Here is a 25,154-nt window from a genome sequence, read left to right on the forward strand (position 1 = left end):
GAAGAGTTGCATACAGGAGACAGGTGTTTGTAACCATGTGTTTTGGTGGAAATGATATAGTTCTGATGTACTAACCATGGTGTTACTACAGTAACATGTCGTTAATAGTAGTTAATAGTAACCCTGTTTAATTTTGTGGTTACTATGATTTTACTAGAAAAATACCATGGTAATACTATGGTTACTGTAGTAAAACCATGGTTAATTTTTGTGAGGTAGGGTTAGGGGTAGGGGTTGGTGTAGGGTGTCTGTGGGACTCCAAATACACACAATAAAAACACTGCAGTGATGCCACTAAATTGTATGTTAGTATTTAAACAGGGGTGTAAGAGTATCTGCCACTATTTGCACTAGAGTGCAAATAGCATCTAACGCTATTTGCACTTAGTGCAAAGAAGATTTTTTTTTGTTTTTTTATTGTTGCTTTTTACACTTAGTGAAAATAGCATCTATCGCTATAATAGACTCTGCCTTAAAATACAGCTACGCCCTGGGAGAATTCCAGACTGCAGATTCCACATATTAATGCTGCATTTTTACTCATTCATATTTTACGCATGCTAATCCCACACGTTTGAGTTCTTTGAATAAAATTTTGCTGACTGTATTGCTCAGCTGTCTTAAAGAGACAGAAAAATTATGTTAGCATGTTCTCTCTCTATTCAGTCTCTCAATGTTCCAGTCTTCTAGGGAGCAAGTTGCAATTACCGAAAACTGTTCGTGGCAAATCCTGCTCATTAAACTTTCTCTCTTTCTGCCCCCATGGAAATCAGCCTTGTATTCCACGATCTGTAAACCCCCCACTTCGACCACTTCAAAGTGCTGCTGTCTGTCTGCACCACATAAATAGCGGGCTGCCCATGACAAAGTCTCTTTAATTGAAGCCAAAAGCAGGCAAATGGATGATAATAATGCCATAGAGCACAAGTCAAGTTAATTAATTCACAAAAAGACATGTGCCCCTGTGCCTAATATAGTCTACATACACTGACATAGTTTCTTAATAAAATTTTTCACAAAAAAAAAAAAAAGAAAAAAAGAAAAAGAAAATAAGCATGCCCATTGAGCTTTTGAATTTAAGCCCTTCATCAGAAGCCGTGTAAGTAAATTATATTCTTTAGTATTTAGCATATAATTTAAGATGCATTGATTCATTATTTTTATGGCAGATGCTGTTTGCAACCCAGTGCAAATAGTAGCAGATACTGTAATGCTATACAAAAAACATACAAATACTAACATAAGATACAAATACTAACGTACAGTATATGGGCATCACTATTTGTGTTTATTTAGAGTCCCACAGACACCCTATCCCTAAACCTAAGCTTAACCTTCCCTTAGAAAAAAATAACCTTGGTTTTACAACAGTAACCATAGTTTCACCATTGTAGTAAAATTATAGTAACCACAAAATTAACCATGGTTACTATATTACTACCATATTTCTGTAGAAACACCATGGTTAATTGCATTAAAACTATGGTTTCTGCCAAAAAACATAGTTACTACTATATTACTATAGTAATACAGTGATGCAATCTACACACAAGAGACGGCGAGCCACGGGTGTGTAAGAATAAGGGAACAAATGCGATTGACAGACCCTGCCTCTGGATCAAACTCTTCTCTGCATTCACGACATTCACCATATCCAAATCACTGTGATGAAATCAACCTTTATATTAATTTTTATTTATTATTGTAAGTAGTATTAAAGGAAATATTTTAAAAAAATGTCTCAGTGAGTAGTGAGTACTGACGTTGACTACCACCCCTGGAGTCGTGAGTTCGAATCCAGGATGTGCTGAGTGACTCCAGCCAGGTCTCCTAAGCAACCAAATTGGCCCAGTTGCTAGGGAGGGTAGAGTACCATGGGGTAACCTCCTCATGGTCACGATTAATGGTTCTTGCTCTCAATGGGGTGCGTGGTAAATTGTGCGTGGGTCATGGTAAGTAGCATGAGCCTCCACATGCTGTGAGTCTCCGCGGTGTCATGCACAACGAGCCATGTGATAAGATGCGTACCAAAAAGATGTGTAGCCTAAAAAGTATTTTTAGCACTAAAATATTCAAGCATTTATTATGAATACATTCCAATATTGTGATAATGTGTTACTGATGAGGTTTGCCTTTAAGAAACTACTATGTTGCTTTGAGACACACAGAAACACATTCTAATGGTGTATGTTAAGACAGTGGCACATTCTCTCCGTAAGTTGAATATTCATGAGCACCTGCACTTACTCAGCCAACGTTTTTACGTAGCAACATTGGACATGCCAGAGTTTTTCCCGCCTGTGTGTGTTTTTATGTATGTGTGTGGTCTACATGGCTTTGTGCCTAATTTTGCTTACAAAGTTGCATGTGGGATATTCCTATTTGATTTCTCTGACTTCCATTCATAAAGACGTTCCACAGCCCGGTGCTCGGATGATGATGAAAAAAAAAACTGCAATAGAGCTGTTCAGGTTGTAGTCAAAAAACCTGGAAGAGAATTAGTATTTTCGAGCCATTGGTTTTTATAATTGCAGTTTTGGATTTATGAGGAAAATTAGGCCTGTGATAAACATTGGTATTACTTAAAGATACTTGGTTGCTTTGCTCTACTACATAAATTACACACAGTCACACCCCAAACGTGAATTTTGAAGTTGCCTTGTTTTTTGTTTTTTTGTTGTTGTGTTCTTTTTATGTATGTTGCTAACAAGTTGCTAGATAAGTTTTCTGTTTCGTCAGGCACGTTAACTTGCATAATTGTGGTCCCTATCTAGCAACTCGTTAGCAACTAACATATTTTGATAACATGGCAGCTTCAAAACTCATGTTTGGGATGTGACTGTGTGTAATTTACTGTATATTGTAGAACAAAAAGTCCATGTATCTTCAAGAAATGTTTACCACAGACCTTATTTTACTCATAAATTGAAAAACCCCATTATAAAAATCCAGAGGGAACCCATGGTGAATTAGCCTTCCGTGTTCACCTACAAATTGATGTCATGGCTGAACAGCTCTTTGCAATTGTTTGCAGAGGAACAGTTCAAAGGATTTATTTACATCAATAAACTTCAACTTAAACTGTGCTGGCAAAGACTGGTGATCCCAGCACCAGCTGCTGCTATGAGGAATCCTGCGCCAAAGCTTTGTGAGCTCAGAGAAACAAGTGTACAGCAAGCTGGAAGGTAACTGCACTCCCGACACGTGGGCAGAGACAGGCAACCAATAAATACAGCACCAACTAAACAAGAGAGCAAGGTTAGTTGCTTGACAGCACACACATTCAGCATAGGCTAGACTACATTCAACATTGAACTACATTAACATTAAACCACACTGAACGATCCAGCGTTGGACATGACACATGAGGGAATTTAAAAAAGCAGGAAACAAACAAGGGGCAGGTGCCACTCGCAGCTGAAAGTTGTCATAATCAGCGTTCCCATGGAAACAATCAGGGTTCCCATGGAAACACTGATTCCGCATGCCAGCCGCACCTGAAACACATGAGGGCAAAACGTAATCACGCCTTGACAAAACAAACAGGGAACGATGATGCCACGGTCCTCGTCAGACAAAAACTCAACCTGTCAAGGTGAAAGGACCGTGACATCACCGGTGGGTGCAGGGCGTTAACTCACGCACGGCAGAAACACAAGACAGACAGGAGATGATAATGCCATGGTCTCGTCAAACAGAAACACAACCTGACCAGATGACAGGCCGTGACACTGTTAGCTAGCAGGTGTTCGATCGTCAATGGAGGTCTCATAGCAACCAAACAGTGGAGGATAAATGATGCGTGCAATGTCAAAGTGCCTTTCAAAGCGAATCAGACCACTCAGCCGCCAACTTTGAAATGCACCCGGGCATATATTTTATATGGATACAAGCGGCATAAAAGTCCAACTCCAATCTACTTGAATGGAAATTTCCAAAACGGTTGGTTAAGATTATGATCAAAGAACATATTTAAAATAAGCAGTAAAATCTGACATTAATTGTATTATAAATTGTGCTTATTTATCTCAGATTATGCAAAAAAAAAAAAGCTTTTTTCAAGCTGGTGATTGGCTATTTTACCTCTAAGGCAAGACTTCCTTTTCTACATAAGCCATATTGGGCGTTCCAGTTTCTCCCATTCATTTTTAAAAAAGTGCTCCATCTTGGGATAAATAGTCTCTGGCAACACTCATGTTTGTACTTCAGGCGAACAGTTATCAAAAGAGAGTTTATTTGACCGTATTTAACATGCCTGTCTCTGCAAACGTTTGCCAAAAAGTTTTATCCTCATGTATGTACTTCGACTCAACTATGGGTTTTATTTGCTTTGAAGTGAATGTTTATCAATAATTTTATGAATCTTCCTGGGTGCCGCTTTATTTGCGTGATGTCACTCAGTTGCATCTCGGCAAAAGAGTTTGGATTTCCTCACAAGTTTCCAAGTTGGAAGTCCGACTTTAAGTCTTATTCTGTTTCATTTTTCCCAAGTAGGAGGTTTGGAATTATGACATTCCAAATTGAATACAGATCAAAAGATAGATCAACACCGACATTCAGCCAAAATAAAAGCCACTATCACAGTCAGGGACACCTTAAACAGGATCATCGGAGGACATGTGGACTTGCAGCTGTGCTGAGTTATATACTCAGCTGTTAAGCACTTCAGCCCTTAAGGGTATATTGATATATCTACTCACAGACTCATATACATGCTAGCAGTATGCTAACATCATTGGTATGCCATTAAGAAGCAGATGAGTGCCCAGATTCTGAATGCTAGCCTTCCAGCACCCTGTGTACTAAGAATGTGAGATGAATACACGCTGTGAAAACATACTCATACTACTGCAAGCATGGCCGGGTCTGACCCACCCTAAAGGCCAAATAATGTCCCTTTAATGTGCCAAACCCATACTCTTTTCAAAATGTTCTAACAGTCAATTTGTCATAGAAAAAAACAACAACAATATCTGCAGTATGGCATTGCTAAGCTCTAGTAGAACAGAAGAGCAGACGTGAGAATTTCAGGAAAAAAAAGTTTTATCTGTGCATTAATGCGTTCAATCCCAAACACTGATCTTCATTTCAACATTCAGGTAAATGCTTTACTGCACTAATGTCAGTGATTGTTGTCTATTAATAACCTATCTGCAATGTTTATGAAAAACAATAAAATATATGATAATGAAAAAAAAGAAAATGTGAATGAAAAAAATAAATACAAATAAATAACCATTATATAAAATAACACACACAAAAAAAGAAAGAAAGAAAGAAAAAACTCCCTGCAACGTTCTTGGAACATTAGTTTATGGAAATACAAAAGTAAATAAAAATTAAATAAAAAAAACCCTAAACTAAATATATTTTTGCCTGTTTTTTAAGATTTATACATTTAAATTTCATAACAAAATTTCATCAAATTAAACTGAATGTTTAACAAATTAATTTAATTAATTTAATTATTGTTAAAAGTAATGTTTAACAAATTTAAAGGAATATTCTGGGTTCAATACAAGTTAAGCTCAATTGACAGCATTTGTAGCATAATGTTGATTACCACAAAAAGACTTTTTTTTTTTTTACTTTTTTTTTTTTAAAGCAAAAATCGATGTTACAGTGTGGCACTTACAGTGGAAGTCAATGGGGCCAATATTTGGAGGGTTTAAATACAGAAATGTGAAGCTTATAATTTTATTAAAGCACTTACAGCAGTTATTCTGTTAAAACTCATGTATTATATGAGCTGTAAAGTTGTTTAAACTTCATTTTTACAGTCGTTTTTAGGGTTTTAGTGTTTGTTGACATGACAACGTCATGGCAATGAAGCTGTAAAATTGTCTATAACTTTACAAAGGAAAGATTTTTAAGTGATTTTATCACACTAAAATCATGTTTACACACACATTGTTTATGTCTTGTGGCTATAATTTTTAAAAACAAAATGAGTATTTTAATGTGAAACAATTGGCCCCATTGACTTCCATTATAAGTGCCTCACTGGAACCCAGATTTTTGCTTTTTTTTTTAAGAAAAGGAGGGAGGAGTCAAAATGAATTTTTGTGGTAATCAACATTATGACACAAATGATGTAGATTGAGCTTAATTTGTATTGAACCCGGAATATAACAATATATAATATGTCTTATATTTGTTCTGAGTGTAGAATATTAGGAATGAAAAAATAAAAAAAATAAAATGTGAACCAGACACTATAGTTAGGGGAACTTTCTGTGTTTGCTGGGTATATTGCATATTTACAATCAAATTTGTTCATGTACTGTAGGCCTATATTTCTTTTCTAACTTCTTGTTCTTTAAAAAACATGTGGATTTTGACATGGATCTTTTGCTCAACATTCAGCACCACGGACAGCGACATTTACGCAACAAAACGCGCAGGAACTCTTCACTGTGAACTCTTCGAGATTAAAGAAGCCATTTGCCATATTCTAGTCATCTCTCTAACCGTTCAACAGACATGATTCTGTCGTTTATGTCTCCCTGAGCCTCCGTGATCCGTCTGTCAGCGCGACTGGAGGACGTAATGATTATGAATGGGCAATATGACACAGCTGCGCCTGACGTGTCCCGTGGAGACCTCGTTCCTCTTGCGCAGTAACGCGCTGCAGGAACGTGCCAAATGTCATAAAGCAATGAAACAGCAGCTCGTATATTACAGTAAGTCGAGAATATAAGTAGGCTAGTTAGGGGACCGAACCTTTTTTTTTAGAAAGGTATGCGTGGAGGAGAATCTGATCAAGGTTGCTGCCGAATAAAAAAAGGCGTGATGGATTTATGGGTCCTGTGCGTTTGATGTCAGAGCGCGACATGAGAGGCACCTCTGTGCCTGTTGTGCACCAACCATCTAAACACACTTATTTTCCACCGTACTTTATTTTTATTGTAGTGTGCAGTGGTTGAACTGTATTTAGTGCATTGTTCTGTCATTGTGGTGTCTGATGTGTTTGTAAATTTAATAAAATGTAAAAATAACATGGCAAAGTTTGCTATTCTATGCTGATTTGTTTTATTATTTTTTATTTTATTTATTTTTTTACATTTAACTAAAAAATCTGCATAGCTTCATAACTGGTTAAATTTACTGGTTTTATTCAGGTCAAAAGAACCTATTATTTCATATGACCGAATCAACTTGAATAAAATTACTCCAGCCATATACTTTTGAGGGTCAGATAATGTAGAAATAGCTCTTTAAAGGGATAATAATTCACAATAAATAAATAAATAAATAAATAAAAATAATAATTACTTTCTTCCAATGGAACACAGTCATGCAAGTTTGGAACAACAGGATGGTGAGTAAATGATGGCTGAATTTTCATGTGTGTGAACCATCAATTCAAAGTAACAATTACACATTAACTTTTTACATTCTATTCTATTGTTCCGTTTTACTGTACTCTACTCTTTGTGATTTCTTGATTCAGAACTATTCGCAACTGATTCATTCAGATCATTTGGTGAAACGGTTCATGGCTAATAAAGAAAAGATCAAAACCTCAGAGCCAAAGAGCGCCAAAAGAGAGAGAGAGATGGTGAGAGAGAAAGCGCATCTCTCTCTCTCTCTCTCTCTCTCTCTCTCTCTCTCTCTCTCATAGCGTTCAAGCTATTCGGACAGATTCTTCTCTTCTCTTTCCAGTGGATACTGAGGGGGGCAGACGGCTTGCCTAGTAGGATGGATTGTTGAAACTCCCTTGGCGAGAACTGTCATTTATTTCTTTTCATTTCGGTTAAATCACACTCTCTCGTCTTCATCCGTCCATCTATCTATCCATGTGTCCGGACGGGTTGTGATTCGGGCAGAATGCGGATCCTGCTGCTGATTCCGCTGCTGTGGGGACTTAGTGAAGGGGCTTTTCCAAGCAGTGTCCAAATCGGTGAGTTACAACAATTCTAACATTAGATAGATAGATAGATAGATAGATAGATAGATAGATAGATAGATAGATAGATAGATAGATAGATAGATAGATAGATAGATAGATAGATAGAGTACTTTATTAATCTTAGGAGCGATATTGTATTGCAACATATACAAATTGCATCATAATATACAACACAAATACAGTATACACTGTTGACTCTAAAAAGATTTAAAGGTTCTTGATAAGTTCAGGTTCAACTATAATAGGCTATATCTACCTAAAAAAATAAAATAAAAACGTTCATGCTGAAAAGGACTTTTGTGTTTGTACTGTATTTAACACTCTTAACTTCTACACTATGCATAAAGATAGCACATAAAAGAGTCCTATTAATCATCTAAAAGGGGACTGCTACTGTTTACAAGCCAAGGAACCAAGACTGTGGCCATATATATATATATATTTAGTTGGGTAGCGTTCTTTACTGATCCCATGTGAGAAACTGGGGTGCATTAGTAGCCAGACAATCAAGACTGTACAGTACACAGAGCGTACTACATATAATACACTTAATAGAGGACATTAGAAAAACCCTAAATTATAAACAAGATGCAACAAATAGACAAACGTTGAAGAATAAACAGAAGTATGCATTAAACAATTAATGTTACAAATTTTAAACCATGTACACAAAGAATAACTATTGCATATACATACAGATCACATATACATACATATATATATATATATATATATATATATATATATATATATATATATATATATATATATATATATATATATATATGGATATTGTAGGTAAATCTTCAAAAACGTATAAGAATCAGTCACCACCCAAATCAGTTAACCACTATTGTAAAAGTTGGGAATAGATGTGTCCACCTCAGTTGTGGTTACAGCCCTGCAAAGTGCTCTAATCTGATACTACTTAGAGCATATTGCACAATTATAGAATTAATTGTTGATTCTCTTTGCACTTAAGGTTGCTCTGTGATGTTAGGTTTGAATTATGTTTTCAAGGGTTTATAGTTGTCATTAAGCAAGTATGTGTGACTGTGGTCCACATAATAAGGGTGAGTGTAAATGGAGAAGACTTTGCACTAAGTGCAGTGATGTGTACTACATGCATGTGTGCACCTTTTAACCTTTTCCTCCAGTTTAGAGCATCACTGCAGTATTCTGTCTCTCTTGAGCCGTCTTACCCTACTGGTTTGATGTGGAGTGGAATTCTCTCATCCTTTAGAGTCTGATCAAAGTTTCCCATTTGATTGGAATCAGAGCTCTGTGTCTGACAATGCATGTCCGTCCAACCCTCTCTCTTTCTTACACACAGTGCTGTCTTTGTTTTGTGTGAGTGTGTGTGTGTGTGTGTGTGTGTGTGTGCAGCCACCGCATTGCTCATTGAGATGGAGAGTCTCGCGCCATAATGAGATGCGGCCGCTGACTCGCGCACCTTTGACAGCACTGCCGATAAAGTTAATACGCTAAATACGGACACACTCAAACACACACACACTGAGAAAAAGACCGAGATGCACACATACCACGTATGCGCATGCACACATGCAGCGCCTAACAACATTTACATATCACTGCAATGCAAGCACAATGCTTGTGTTGTTCGTAAATAAAAGCACATTATGGGATCTATCACTGCAGTTTAGCCAAAACGTCCATCAAAAGGCATAAAAAGAGAAGAATTGGGGGATATGATGAAGTATAACGTGACATCGGCCCTGCCAAGAACAGACTAGTACAACAAGGCTGATTTTTCACACAGATAATTGCAACACTTAAAGGGATAGTTCACCCAAAAAAGACAATTCGGTCATCATTTACCCACCCTTATTTGTTGTTAAACTTGTATGACTTTCTTTCTTCCGTGTGTAACCGGCCCTGCTTGACCTGCTCCGAGCAGGATTCAAACCGGCATTAGCCGGCATGCTAACGAAGAGGCTAAAGGGTACAGAATTTAGCGTCAGTCGCTATTTCACCTCTTGAGGCCAGGGGAGTGAGGTTTACACATACCGCACAGCTATCATGTACCAGCTGGCTCCCGTTACACTTACCCCCCTAAACCTCACTCCCATCCGGGTCACGGCACCACTGTAACCAGTGCTGCTCGACCCACTCCGAGTGGGATTTAAACCGGCATCAGCCAGCATGGGAGGCTGGCACTCTAACGAGGAGGCTAAAGGCTACAGCTTCTAGCATCAGTCACTAGTGCACCTCTTGAGGCCAGGGGAGTGAGCTTTACACACACTGCACAGCTATCATGTAACAGCTTGCTCCTGTTACATGTGGAACACAACAGAATGTTGTATAGCAGAGTTTTGAGGCGGCTCAATGAAAGTGAACGGAACTATTGAGCTGTAAAAAGGGCAAAAAGCACCATAAAGTATCTTAATAGTAGTTCATATGACTTATGTGCTATTTTCCAAGTATTATGAAGTCTTACGATAGCTTTGTGTTAGGAACAGACCAAAATGTCAGTCGTTATTTGCTGAAAATCTTCCTCTCTGCCATAGCTGTCAAATCTCAAACATGTCAAGATGCATCGTGCCACGCTTAACTTCAACGACAATCAGTAATGAGCAGCATGATCTCATTAAAATGAAGTGATTGTAGTGATCATTTTTGCAAAATGATATTACTTAATTTGTTACAAATATCTCGGCAGTTCTGAGGTTAAATGTCCACTGCGTGGCGCTTAAAGCCAATTAAATGTTCCCTCAAACAGATGACATTTTTAAGGTTAATGCTCTATCTAGTTTTTAGTCAACAAAACCTTCCTCCCTACTAGAGCTGCAACTAATGATTACTTTGATAATCGACTAATCTAACGATCATTAGAACGATTATTCGACTATTCAGATTATTGCAGTGATTAATCATTAGCTCTTAACTGACTATTCAGCTTGTGCCTTGACTTAAAAGGTTGTATTAAACGTGCTTACTAACAATAAAGAGGGCAAAATCATCTTTTAAAAATACCTCTAAATGGCATTCACAGAATTAAAGGGAAAAATTCTTTTTATTAAGTTTAATTCAGTACAAAATTATATTTATCTGCTTTATTTCACAACAAGAGTGCTTCTGTATGCACTTATTTTATATTTTTGTATAATTCCTCATAATTTGCAATCTACAGTATATCACTTTAAGCTGTTTGGAAAGTTTGGAGTGTGTCTGTGTGTTGTGTGTTCATCCTCTCCTCAATCAGGCGCAAGCTGCTGTGCTCCTCTCACGTGCCATTGTTTCATATGATCTCATGTTACATTAAATAAGATCAAACGACTATTAAATTTTTTATTGTCGATGTTGTCGATAACATTTCAGCCCTACTCCCCACCCTAAACTTTCAACCTAAACCTAACCGATAGTGCCAGAAAAGGCAAATGTGAGATGAAAAACGCAACCACGTCATTTTGTGGTGCTTCAGTGACACTTTCGGCTCACGTGTCGACTCGCGTTCTCTTCAGGACTCGTATGACGGTCTTTTGTATTGCAGGTGCAATGTTCCATCAGTTGCGCTACCGCTCAGTTTGATCGCACTCAAACAAGCTTGGAAATGTAGTTGGTTTTGTACTGCAAATGTTAAAATATATCGCCTTACAATTCATGCACTATATTAAAAGTGTTTAAATGTCACAAGATAGCATTGTGTTCATTTCAACTGGAAACTGCCGTGATACATAGAACAAGCCACGTAAAAATAATTTTGCAAAAATATAGAAATGCGATTCTATGAGACTAGGTTGGCAACTAATGATGCTGATGACGCTGACATCAAACCTAGTGCGGCACATCTTGACTCGTCATATTTGAATGAACACAAGACTGAATGAAATTTGAGAGCTTAAGTGGAAAGGAAGAAAAGTCAGGTTTGGAACAATATTAGTGTGAGAAAATGATGACAGAGTAAATGTTTTTGGGTGCTCTTTTCCTTTAAGATGCATCTTTCCTCTTTGCAATTACTTACTCTTTCCTTCTTTCTTTCCAGGTGGGTTGTTTATAAGAAACACGGATCAAGAATATACAGCTTTCCGCTTGGCCATATTTCTACACAACACAAGTCCGAATGCCACAGAGGCGCCCTTCAACCTGGTTCCACATGTCGACAACATCGAGACTGCCAACAGCTTTGCTGTCACCAATGCCTGTGAGTGACATTTCAGTCATAGTTGTGTGTGTTGGAACAGACAAACTGAATTGAGTGTGGTCTGATACAGCGCTTTTAATGTGCACAGTCAACTATAGTTTGCACACAAGTGGTTGTTTGACTTCCTGAAGAGTGTAAACACTCTCAGTTTATGGCGCTATCATAACATTTCTGTTTGTTTGAGTGATATTGAGTGTCTGACATTGCAACTTCTGACTCAACCAGTGGCTTGAGATTAGGACGGGACTATCTGTTTGTCTTGTCAGTGTCAGATGGGGAGTGCTGCGCAATGAGTGTTTGGGAAACCAGTTTGAACCAGTCATTATTTTTGCAATTTGAAGCAAAAATGCACTAAAAATGACAATAATGCCGTAGAATATCAAAATGTATCATCATGCCCTAATGATGAATTCTTCTGTTTCTAGTGGTAACAAATTATATAGTTCTTAGTCCTAGTTGTACATATAATGGCATTAAATATGAACTGATGTTTACCTAATTCTTAGGGTAAGAGGTAATAAAATCTCACTCTTCAGAATTTGTATCAACGAATTGATTAAAGGGGTCATGGCATGAGGAATAAAATTTTCCTTGATCTTTTAACGAATAAGAAGTAATTGTACTATAAAAACAAACTGTACGTTTCAGAACTCAAAACTTCCTTCTCACTACAAAAAGTTGAAACCAAGCTGCCAAACCGACTCATTCTCTATGTCCTCCACATTGAGAGAGCAGGTAAGTCAAGAGCAGAGAGCCATGTTATGTCATGTCCCCTTTAAATTGAAGTATTTGATATAAAATGATGAGACGGTTTGTTGTAAATGGTTAGAAAAAATTAGATCCCCTTAAAGGTAAAAAATGAATTATTTGAATGGTTGAGGAGGACTGTCGGTCATTTTGCCATCGTTCCGGGGGCACGAGGACACACCGGGGGACCCCTTAAGCCGAAAGTATACTTTGGTCAGACGCGAATGCTAGGCGTTTGCGTAGAGGGCGCATGACGCAAATCTCATCATTACAGTGTTGGAGAACTGAACGTGTGCAAGTTGATTCTCTAAAACTTTCTAGATTTGCAGAATTCACATTCAGAATGCGCCTGGAATTAGTTGCACTAATTAGTGCAGTGGTTCTCAAAGTGTGTTATTGTACAAGGGGCGTGGAGGGGAAGACTGGCCCTTCCTCAAATCTCATTCACTTTCACACATTCACTGACAATAAACACAAGTGCACAATTTATTTTCCTCTGCTTTTTCTCCTGCCTTGTTTAAACTTCGACTGGCACCGCAGCACGTTCTGTGCGTGCAGCTCTCGACATGATGTCAGGTGTGCTCACAGCGCTTAAACAAGCTGTTCTTGCTTGCACACCAGTTTCAAAAGGGTGAAGAGATGAATTAACACTTACATTTCAGTCTGTTCCTCTCACAACACTATCATATGGCTTCAGAAGAATACAAATCTAAGGCACGTGTGTTGTGAATGACTGCTTTGATGTGTGCTTTTGGTGCTTGGACAGCCACAAACACGATCCTCTCATCCCTCAATCTTGTGTTTCACGGATGAATAAGTCATACTGGTTTTGAACGATGAGGGTTAGTAAATGATGGCAGAAAGGTCAGTTTTTATTTCAGTGGTTGTTAAAGTTTGTCAGTATCATTAATCAGGTGTAAATTATTGTCCAGGGGTCCGGACCACTCCCGAAATGGGCGCTGTAACGTGATACTTGTTACTTTTTTGGGTGCTGGCCAGGATGGGCCAATCACTGTCGATTGATATTACTGGATGAGGATTTTAAAAATACGTTTATTGAGACTGCTGATGCTTATTTACATTCACAGGTCTTTGCAATGATCAGCTTTTATTAAAAATAATTATCTAGTTTAATGTCTCCAAATGAGATATAAAATGTTCTGATTGTTAAATGCGGGTGAATGGAGGATTCGGTTTTCTGAGCAGCCAAGCACCCTCTGGAGGAATTAAAATTTGTGTCTCATGTAGTACAGTCTTTGGCTGACAACATGTGTAATTTGCAATGTGTTCATGCCCAGGGGTTGCTCCTGCAGCAGTATCACTTTTTATTAATTCTTTTTTGTTTTTATGTTTTGAAAGTATATAGGCATAATTCATTTTTGTATGTATTTATGTAACACAGAAAGTATTCACAAAATAACAGAACAACCTGTTGACAAAAGCTCATAATTTAGATCCTTTTTATTTTATTTTTTTTAAAACCTTCAGTAAAAAGGTGAAAGGGGGGCTTGAACTGAAAAAAAAATTGAGAACCACTGAATTATTGGGTCCACAAGGTGGCAACATTCATAATTGAGCTGTTGCTGTTAAAGAAATAGCGCTAGATGTAATCGTCACTATACACCAAGAGACGTAAGTAGAAACAACAACAGTGGATGTGCACGTCAAAAGCGTAAGTGTGAGGATCCCAGGAGATACCTGCATTTGTGTAACTCGAGTCTGAAGGAATATGAAGAAATTTTTATGGGTCTAAACTCCTGAAGAGAAATAGTCCAGTATCTCATAGCGTGCACACACCAACTGCCTGTGTTTGCGCGCACAGTCAAATGAAGTACACTTTGAAAGGCTAGCATTCCACTGTACGCTGACACCAACCATTCATGTCAAAACCAAAGTATAATTTAGGCTTTAGACTCGCCCATGCTTGAAGTGTAAATGCAGTCTAACAGACCTGCCGCTGTCTAGTTTGTCGTTAATAATCAAACGTTAACTAGAAAAAATTATGATCTTGGCTGGATAACTTTAGTAGCTTTAAAGGTGCACTCAGTAAGTTTTTGCTAATTGAAAATGTTTTACACATAAAGACATGAATAGTTATTTTGGGAAATATGTCTAAAATGATGCACACTCACATGAGATGAAGACTCCAGTCCTATCAGTAACCTAGGGTGACCATACGTCCTCTTTTTCCCGGACATGTCCTCTTTTTCAGACCTTAAAATAGCGTCTGGCTGGGATTTCTAAATTTGCGAAAATGTCCGGGATTCAGCTTTAGTTGCATAGCAAACTAAAAAGAAAGGGGTCCTATTTTTGGAAACCCAGAATATGGTCACCCTAAGTAACCCAATAAAAGATGTTTAAATTTACATTGAGTCGGTCGCCCCCTCATGGGTGCTCCCGTGTTGACATCATATTACAACTACTTATGCTGCCTTCATTTGCTGTCAGAATTATCCTACTTCCCACTTCTGAAGTGGTAATTATGAGTACGTCGTGTTCACGTGCTTTGTTGTCGGAAAGAACAGGAAACATGGATGATGGCAGGTTCATTCATTCATATTTCTAAAGGAACTTTTATTTTGACACCATTAAACATATTTCTCAGCTTGCTGAAGATAATGGAATTTTTGTCAAATACAGCTATTTTTACAGTGTAAAAATGTACAACATGCATCAAATGGTTGCTGATATACATAAATGAGTATGACTAAAACGGCAAGTGCTAACAATTAACTGTATTTAGAAAAATGAACAAAACCTGTCATTTACTACAGAAACTGTACTCTCCTCAGCCATGTTGAAAGTGTAGGACTCCACCCATCTCGGAAACTCAGATATCAAAATTATCTTCGAGTTTCCCAGTCGTAATTACATCTTGAGGTGTCATTCATGTGCATCTTCCAAGTAGGAAACTCTAAAAGTATTACCGATAATTCCGATAGCACGTGAAGGCAGCATTATATGAACATTAATAACAATATGTTTATTTTATATAGAGCTTTCGGCCAATGCTCAAACATAAAATTGCATGTAAACAAAACAAGCAAACCAAACAATAAAACAACAAACACAATATACATACTACAGACAACAACAGAGCCCAAATCAACAGTATAGTCCAGAGTGATGATTGTCAATGGATCAGCAGGAGATTGAACCACCAGACAGGCCAATCAGAATGATTTCAAGTGGAAAGAAAAAATGTTCAATCAAGGGATTCCTGCTGGATTGATAAAACAAGCCGAGACATATGCCAAGACATCAAACGCCAAGCAGAGCATGAATTCAAGGTGGTCATAGTTGCCAGTGAGCTTGTGGCAGTTTGGTTGCAGCGCGCAACAACATGCAAACATCCGTTTGGACTGAATCCAAGAAGGTCCATTATGCGGTGTAGTAGCCCATTATGAGTGTAGTATGAGACAGGGATAAACAGCTTCTGTGTGAAGTGGCAGCAGTAAGTAAACATTCATGCATCCATGACGACAGTGTCAGTATAGAGAACAAGATCAATGATACTATTAGGACGAGTAAGAGGCAGCTAAAACGTAGTGTACTGAGTGCACCTTTAAAAAATATTATAATCATACAGTGATGACCAATAATTTAAGTAGTTTTATTCTGTTTTATTCAATGTTCACTTAAATGCTTGAAAGTGCTGTTAAAAACTTCAAACAATGCTTTCTTCATTTGTATCTCTGTTCTATTTGTTCAGTTGATTGCAATTTATATATATGTTCTTTATTAATTTTACTAGTTTATTTGTCTTAAAATAGTTACTTGAGAACTTGCAACAATATTTACTCAAATTAGTTAGTTATCATTATTTTGTGTTATCAAAATTGGTATTGAGAATCGTCATATTGTGTTCATATGTAAGCAAAATGCACATTATAACTGAAATATACCCAAATGAATGAGAATATAATCAAATCGAAATGACATCTGTATCGATGCCCAGCCCTAAGAGAGACATCCAAAATGTGCAGTTAAGTGGTCCACCTGCCAAAGAACCCAGAAACCAATACACTGAACTGAAGAACATCAAGAACGTTTTCATCTTCAAATGAACGACACAATCAGCTTCAGAACCATATACAGCCAAAATTAATTCTTGATAAGAAGAGGGTTCTATGTGTAACCGGTCCTACTCGACCCGCTCTGAGCGGGATTCAAACAGGCATCTCCGGCATGGGACGCGGGCGCACTAACGAGGAGGCTAAAGGCTACAGCCTCTAGTGTCAGTCGCTAGTGTGCCTGTTGAGGCCAGGGGAGTGAGGTTTACACACTGCACAGCTTCCTACCAGCTGGCTACCATTACACTCACCCCACTAAACCTCACTCCCATCCGGGTCATGGCACCACTGTAACCGGTCCTACTCGACCCGCTCTGAGCAGGATTCGAACTGGCATCTCCAGCATGGGAGGTGGGCGCGCTAACGAGGAGGCTAAAGGCTACAGCTTCTATACTCAGTCGCTAGTGTGCCTCTTGAAGCCAGGTGAGTGAGGTTTACACACTGCACAGCTACCTACCAGCTGGCTACCGTTACATATGCTGATCCCAAGAACCACCGAAGAACTTTTGACTATGTGTGTTTTCAGTGCAGAACTTAGACAGGGACCATCAAAGCAGAGTCAATCCCAGGTTAACCTCTCACCCGCTGGGTACCAACTCCTCCTGCTCTAGAGTGCTGGACGTCCAGCCTGAGTCTGCAGAAACTGCTGCTGTACCGATGCAGCACTGTGTGTGTGTGTGTTATCTCTGCCCTGGCTGCCTTCCAGCTCTTTTAGCCCTCATCAGCCGTGGAATACAGACAGCTTTGGGAATGCTGTGTGTGTCTGTCTGTGTGTGTGTGTGTGTGTGTGTGTGTGTGTGTGTGTGTTGAAGAGAGATAGATGGAGAGAAAGAGAGACAGAGAGAGAAGTTAATCGTTTCCTGCGCGTCTCCTTGGGCTGCAGAAGAGAATACAGAGTGGAAAGGGTTTTTTCTTTCATCCTAACACACCTTTATCTGAGCGCTTTAAAGCACCGAGCAAAATCAATCTCTGAATGAGCTTGAACGGAGAGAGCGAGAGAGAGTGATGAATAGAATGAGAATGGGAGGAGAATAAGGTGGGATCTATTTAATGAAAGGGGGAGGAATGGAGGAATTTTGAGAATGATATGTTGTCAAATGCAGGGGGATATAACGAGAAATGGAGGTGGATGGAGGTGAAGATGAAAGGAATAAATGGATGAGTGTATCATGACCTTTGTGTGTGTGGCTGTAAATGTTTAGAACACACACAGTGTGTGTCTGTGTGTGTGTGTGAGAAAGAGAGAGAGAGAAAGAGGAAAAGAGAATGCTGGCTGGCTGGCTGGCTGGCTGGATGGATGGATGGATGAGTAGAGTGGTTCGGCTGAATTAAAAGCAGAAGTTTAACACTTTAGAACAAAACCCAACCAGAATGTTCGAGGAATATCAAAACAATGCTGCCTTGCAAGCACTGTAACTATTATTATCGATGAATGTAAACATTTGCTGTTATTCTACAAACATGGTCTATCTAAAATCCCTAAACCAAGACCAGAATTATCAATTGTAACTCCTCCTCCAAGCTACATCCACCAAACTTGCCACTTTTTCTTGTCTCGTGGTTGTCCATCAAAGTCTGATGATGACCATCTTTTTCTTTATTTGTGAATCTTTAAACAGCTGTACAGCCCAATCCATGATGTACAGATTTTGTTACGTATGAATTCTTACCTGGGGGGAAGAGATCTGTAAACCTCTTCTTTTGTCCTCCAGCTGAGCACTGACCAGCGTAGTTGACTGTAGAGACTTCTTTGTGGGAGTCGCGCATCAGGCATATGCATAACGTCTCCAAGCCTATCTATACTGGTGCCAATATAGAATGGATTCAATGCTGGTGCTGCTGGTGTGATGTAGGATCTCTGTATGTGGGACTCTATCTTGCCAGGAGACTGAGAGCAGCTAGAACACCATGGGTCTGTTACAAACTTAGTGAGCTGCCTTGCTGTCTCCATTCTACATAGGCAGCTGTCTTCTATGGCAACACCTTTACTTAAGGGGAGCCTCATAAGAGAGCGATTTGTAACACTTTACATAGGTGACAACTCCAGGCATTTTTCAAAAGGGAGACTGGACTCACAACTGATTTCATTACAGGTGATGCATGAGGAACTGCATGATACTCTAAGCAGCAAAAATATACCATATAAAGCACACACACATATCATATTAAACAATTTTTTTATTGATACTTTTCAGTATTGAATGGATTTATAAATAGCCTAAATGTATAATCAAAATTTCTTTAGCTTCGACCACCATCTTGGGTTGATTTTTTTTAACCGAGCTCATAACGGTGCATTCTAGGATCACCTTCCCAGGAAAGGATACATATGATGATACGTTAGAATATGGCCAAAATGAGACATCTAAGGAGACAGCATAATTAAGATACCTGCAGGAGCTTTAGGAACAGCCTTTGTGTCAGAAGCATGCCTATGATGCCTTGAAATGCGACCAACCTGAACATCCTAACAACATCTCGCAATCAGCCAGATCACCCTAGAAACCCTTAACAACCAACAAAAATACCCTGGCAATGCCTATCTACAAGCTAACGGATGGATGGATAAATGGATAGATGGATGGATGGATGGATGGATGGAGGATCTGGAGCTGAATTAATTTCCAGAAGTTTAATACTTTAGAACAAAACCCAACTAGAATGAGGAATATCAACACAGTGCTGCTTTGCAAGCGCTCCTAATTATTATTGTTAATAAATGTAAAGGTTTTACTGTTGTTTCCAAAATCCCTAAACCAAGACCGAAATTATCAATTGGAGCTCCTCCAGAACTATCTAGGAACACTTTAGCAACAACAGGGTAAGTTCATACAGTCAGTGTTTGGGTTTGACAACCATATTTACTTACAGGTGTGAGTCTTGAAATGTCCCGTTCATACAACAGCTTACAGTAGCAGTTCGAATTCTGTCTGTATGAACAAACAAACGAAGTCACAACTGTATTCTAACAGCTGTAACCATAGTGACAGTGACTAAAAGATGGTGACGTCCATAACACCGGCATGTCTTATCACAATTGATGCCACATTATTAAACAAACAAGTTCAATCAAGGTGCAAGATCATCCATCAGATCATAATTTACCGACAGCGGTTTGAATGATTTTCAACCGCATGCAGAGCGCAGCTTTTGTGTCAAGTGGCTCGTGCCCGTGAGCTGCCGGTGGAAAACAGTGGTTGGATTTTCGGATGACACACAGCTTATATCTCCTTCTCCGTAAATTATTAAAACCCCACGTGAAACACATGAGACACATGCATGTACAGTGCAGCGTGTCTCTCACTGTACATGACGTAACTAACAACTAGTTGTCCAATGCGATTCTATTCACACAGCACAGGTTTGCAGAGAATGCGGTTGTGAGACCTGAATATTTTTGGGTGTCATTTCGGTTATAGAATGCAGTTCTATAGTAAATAACCAAACTCTGTGTGAACGTAACCGTATTAAGCATTCAAAACAGGTCTGAAAACTGTATTCTTCTGCTGTGTGAACGTAACCGTATTAAGCATTCAAAACAGGTCTGAAAACTGTATTCTTCTGCTGTGTGAACATGGCCTTAGAGCACCATATCAATGCCTAGCAACAAGCCAGAACAGACTAGCAAGCAGCTGGAAAACCCAAGCAAAACCTAGAAATAAGCAAAAACAGCCTAGCCAACCAGAACACTCTACTAATCAGCCAGGACACCCTAGAAACGCTTAGCAACAAGCCAAAATACCCTGGCAATGCCTGTCAACAAGTCAACACAGCCTAGCATTGGATGGATGGATGGATGGATGGATGGATGGATGAATTGGGAATGAATTCAGCAGCACTACTGATGTAGAATGTTTTTTTTTTTGTTTTTTGTTTTTTGCTACTGGCATTACAAACAAAACAAAGAATTTAGGTTCAAGCTGAATTAATTGCAGATCTGGGTCTACAGATGGATGGATGGGTTGATCTACCTGTCTAGTTAGCTATCTAGTTTACTAGCTAGCTAGCTGCTTGTCTTTCTGTAATTTCTGTACTGTGTAACATGCTCAACTACAACACGGAGACATTCTTTACTGAACCTCTGCCATTCTTGAAGAGTAGTAAACAGTAACCATTTTTAGTTTTTTTACAAATCAATGTAAATACAAATAATGCATGCAAACAATTAACATTTAACAAAATATATACAGTATATACACACTATAACATATGCAATGGAATACATGGATTTGTATATTAAAAAAAAGATAAAATGTTACCTATATGAAGAAAAGCTAATGAATAAAATTGTAAAATTTATATTTTTGTAATGTAATTACAAAATGTAATGTAATTAATGTAATTACCCTGTATAATTAACAGAATTAGTTGAGAGATAATTTATTTTGTATGTAAGGAATTTGACATTAAAACTGAAATATACCCAAAGAATTAAAATTTAATCAAAAACTAATCGAAAGCATGTCAACAGGAATCAAATGAAAACGGTAAATCTGAATCAATACACAGCCCTAGTCTAAAACCCTCTCTGCTGTAGTAAAAATTACTTTAGCAAACAGGGCTTATTGCTTTCATAATCCACAGTGGAACATTCTTACATGATCTCTGTAAGTCTGACTGCAGGTGTGTGTTTGTGTGGCCAGTTTGTCTCTATGTAGGTTAAACCACAAGTCTGTTGAGTCACACAGCTAAAAGGCAAACTATGTGTTTTACTCATTAAATGTTGTGTGTTTGTTCTCTAGTGAATAATACAAGTCACCTGTCTGTGACCTGTAGCTGTGTGTGTGTGTGTGTGTGTGTGTGTGTCTTTTTGAGTGTGTATGATGTGTGTAAATGTTTATCTATGTGTTGATTCATGATGTCTTTGAGATGGTTGAACGAACCTCTTCACTGACTCATTCTTTTAGTCGCCTGTAGCGATTGTCCCGCTGTTGCATCAGAATGTGTACATTTGTGTACGCATATCACTCTCTTGGGTTAAGTCTGTTTTTCTTATATAAGCCCACATACTGTGGCTGTGTACACTAGGGATGTCAAAAGTACCGGTACTTTGGAACCAAGTCATTATTACAATAAAAAAAGATGTATGATACTAGTTCCCTATCTGTCACTCACTCGACGTTGGTGTCGATGTAGTGACACTAGGGGTCACTCTTGGGAGCCCGAGACACCTCTGGTCTTTGATAAAAGGCCAATGAAAATTGGCGAGTGGTATTTGCATGCCACTCCCCCGAACATACGGGTATAAAAGGAGCTGGTATGCAACCACTCATTCAGATTTTCTCTTCGGAGCCGAACGGTTATGCTCATTGAGCTGAATACTACTGTTCATTCACCTGCTGGATCTGACGGCGCATTTCAGCGGCTTCTCCCTCCTCTGCACTGGTGCACTGCAGAGAACGCCCCTGGGCGCTTCGGCAGAAAAACTAGAGAGTATATTTTCTGAAAGAGCATTTTTCCCCTCTAAAAGAGTATATATTTCTCTAAAAGAGCGCACACACACGGAACGTCTTTTTAAAGACGCGTCTTTTTAAAGATGCTTTTCCGATTGTGTGTTATTCCTGGTTGTGCTCGTTATCTCTCGCCTTCTAACGGTCACGATCACTGTCTTTCGTGTCTGGGCACTGCTCACGCGGAGACAGCGTTCGTGGATGGTCACATTCTCATTGCGAGAATGTGTCCATGGCAACGTTGCGGTCGCGGCTCGCCTTCGTAAAGAAGCGAGCCACCCCAGAGGCTCCCGCCTCGGTCCTTTTACCCACGGGTTTGAGGCCAGCGCGGCGAGCACTGGGGGCGATTTGGGGACCCCAATGGGACCGCCTCCGCCGGGTATCCCCCCGCGGAACTCCCATTCCCCAGCACGCTCGTCTGCCCCGATCGGGCTTCCGGGTGAGTCCGCCGGCTCGTCTCATGGCGAGTTCGACCACTTATTCGGAGCCCGCGAAAGTGATGAGCTCTCGAGCGCAGCATCGGAGAGTGGGCTCGTCCAGTCGGAAGCCTCGGCTGGGCTCCTCCCTTCGGGGTCGATCGCCCAGTCACAGGCTGACGCGGAGATGACGACATGCTTTCCCAGACAGCCGCGAGCGTCGGTTAGAGTGGATTTCACCGCTCTTCCCTGAACTCTCGCGGCTCTGTGATTGGTTCCTGGGCTCGCGGCGCCACTCAAAGCCACGCCCCGCCCCGTTCCTTTCTTCCCGGAAGTGCATGAAGAGCTGACAAGATCGCGGGAGGCACCTTTTACTGCCCGGTCCCGATCTTTTCAGCTTCCCCGCTCTCACTACCCTCGATGGTGGGGCGGCCAAGGGTTATTCGGCAATCCCCCGGTGGATAAAGGCGCTCGCGGTGCACCTATGCCCGCAGAGCGCCGCCACCTGGCGTGGGTGCCCAAAGCCCACGTCCAAGGCCTGTAGGTTTACGTCGTCTCTGACGGTCAAAGCCTACGGCGCTGCTGGACAAGCCGCCTCCGCCCTGCACGCCATGGCACTCCTGCAAGTCCGCCAAGGCGCTAAAGGAACTGCACGAGGGTAGTTCCGCCCCGGGATTGATGCAGGAACTGCGCTAGGCGACCGACCTCGCTCTCCGAGCGATGGAGGTCACGGCGCGGTCTCCCGGGCGGACGATGGCCACACTAGTGGTCCAGGAGCGCCACCTTTGGCTCAACCTGGTCGAGATGGGTGAGGCCGACAGGACACGATTCCTTGCTGCCCCCATTTTCCAGGCGGGCCTATTCGGCGACACTGTCGAGGACTTTGCCCAGCAGTTCTCAATGGTAGAGCAGTAGATGGATGCTAGCCGGCTTGTCCTGCCCCGGCGTGGCTCAAGATCCCCCCATCTACTCATCGCCGAGGGCGTCCCCCTGCGGTGACTGCACCGGCTCCGCCGCAGCCCGCCCCTCCGGCCCGGCCCTGGCCTGGAGCCCACCGCAGGAAGCCGACGCCACCCGTCTCACAGCCGGCACCGAAGAACCCACGGAGGTCTTCGAAGCGCCCCTGAGACGGGCGACCCAGGGACAACGAAACCCGCTGCTCTGGAGCTGGTAAGCAGATCTTCTTTGTTACCTTTTGCATTTAATTGCGCTGCATGCCCAAGTGGCTGCAGTACTCAAGAGCTCCGCAAGAGTGGTTTCCTTGTTCCCTGGGTCACATATTCGGTGTGTACGGCTGGCATCACGACCACCGTCCACCACTCCATTTGGCAGGTTGGCGCTCCAGCGGCGGTCTCCCGACCTGAGCGCCCAGCTGTGGCACAAATCCGCCCCCGATGTGACAGTCTCCACGGGTCATAAGGACAGGCTTCTTCCTCCCCCGTCCCAGGCTGTTCCGGGGGTGGTCACAAGGAGCCAGGTAAGTGCTTCGATGTCCTCGGACTCAGCACGGCCACGATGTGGTGTGGCACCTCAAGCTCCGCCCCGCCGCGAGGCCCCACCCGCCGGTACATCCGATGACGTTGTCCCTTTGGTCCCCCTTGCGCGGAACTCGGGTGCATGGCTTGAGCTTTCCAGTCCGTCGCGAGGGCTGGTCCGGACCGTCCGACTCGGCTGCACGATTCACTTCGCTGGACATCCGCCCAGGTCCAGCGGTGTCCACTTCACCTTGGTGAAAGACGGAAATGCTGCTACCTTGCGCGGAGATCGCTACCCTCCTACGGAAGGACGCGATAGAACCTGTCCCTCCAGCCGAGATGAAGAGGGGGTTTTACAGCCCCTACTTCATTGTACCGAAAAAAGGCGGTGGGTTGCGGCCAATCTTGGACCTGCGAGTACTGAACCGGGCCTTACACAGACTCCCGTTCAAGATGCTGACGCAAAGACGCATTCTAGCGAGCGTCCGGCATCAAGATTGGTTCGCGGCGGTAGACCCGAAGGATGCGTACTTTCACGTCTCGATCCTTCCTCGACACAGACCCTTCCTGCGGTTTGCGTTCGAGGGTCAGGCGTATCGGTACAAGTCCTCCCTTTCGGCCTGTCCCTGTCTCCTCGCGTCTTTACGAAGATCGCAGAGGCTGCCCTTGCCCCGTTAAGGGAGGTGGGCATTCGCATTCTCAACTATCTCGATGACTGGCTAATCCTAGCTCACTCTCGAGACGTGTTGTGCGCACACAGGGACCTGGTGCTCTCACACCTCAGCCAACTAGGGCTTCGGGTCAGCTGGGAAAAGAGCAAGCTCCTCCCGGTTCAGAGCATCTCTTTTCTCGGTTTGGAGTTGGACTCAGTCTCCTTGACGGCGCACCTTACGAACGAGCGCACCCAGTCGGTGCTGGC

General features: G+C 41.1%; 1 protein-coding gene across 7 annotated transcripts in view; it reads left to right on the forward strand.

The window, feature by feature from the left end:
• The first annotated feature begins 7,677 nt into the window (after positions 1–7,677).
• The window catches only part of LOC127430085 (glutamate receptor 4-like), a 133,914-nt gene continuing 116,437 nt past the window's right edge, over positions 7,678–25,154 (forward strand). For all 7 annotated transcript variants that reach the window (XR_007895409.1, XM_051679535.1, XM_051679536.1 and 4 more), the window contains exons 1-2: positions 7,678–7,903; positions 11,916–12,074. Coding sequence is in view for 6 of the 7 variants with exons in the window: in XM_051679535.1 (XP_051535495.1) it covers positions 7,831–7,903; positions 11,916–12,074 (232 nt within the window). In the remaining variant the exon portion in view is untranslated. The remainder of the gene's footprint in view (positions 7,904–11,915; positions 12,075–25,154) is intronic.

The sequence above is a fragment of the Myxocyprinus asiaticus genome, chromosome 39 (assembly GCF_019703515.2).
Source record: "Myxocyprinus asiaticus isolate MX2 ecotype Aquarium Trade chromosome 39, UBuf_Myxa_2, whole genome shotgun sequence".
Lineage (NCBI taxonomy): Eukaryota > Metazoa > Chordata > Actinopteri > Cypriniformes > Catostomidae > Myxocyprinus > Myxocyprinus asiaticus.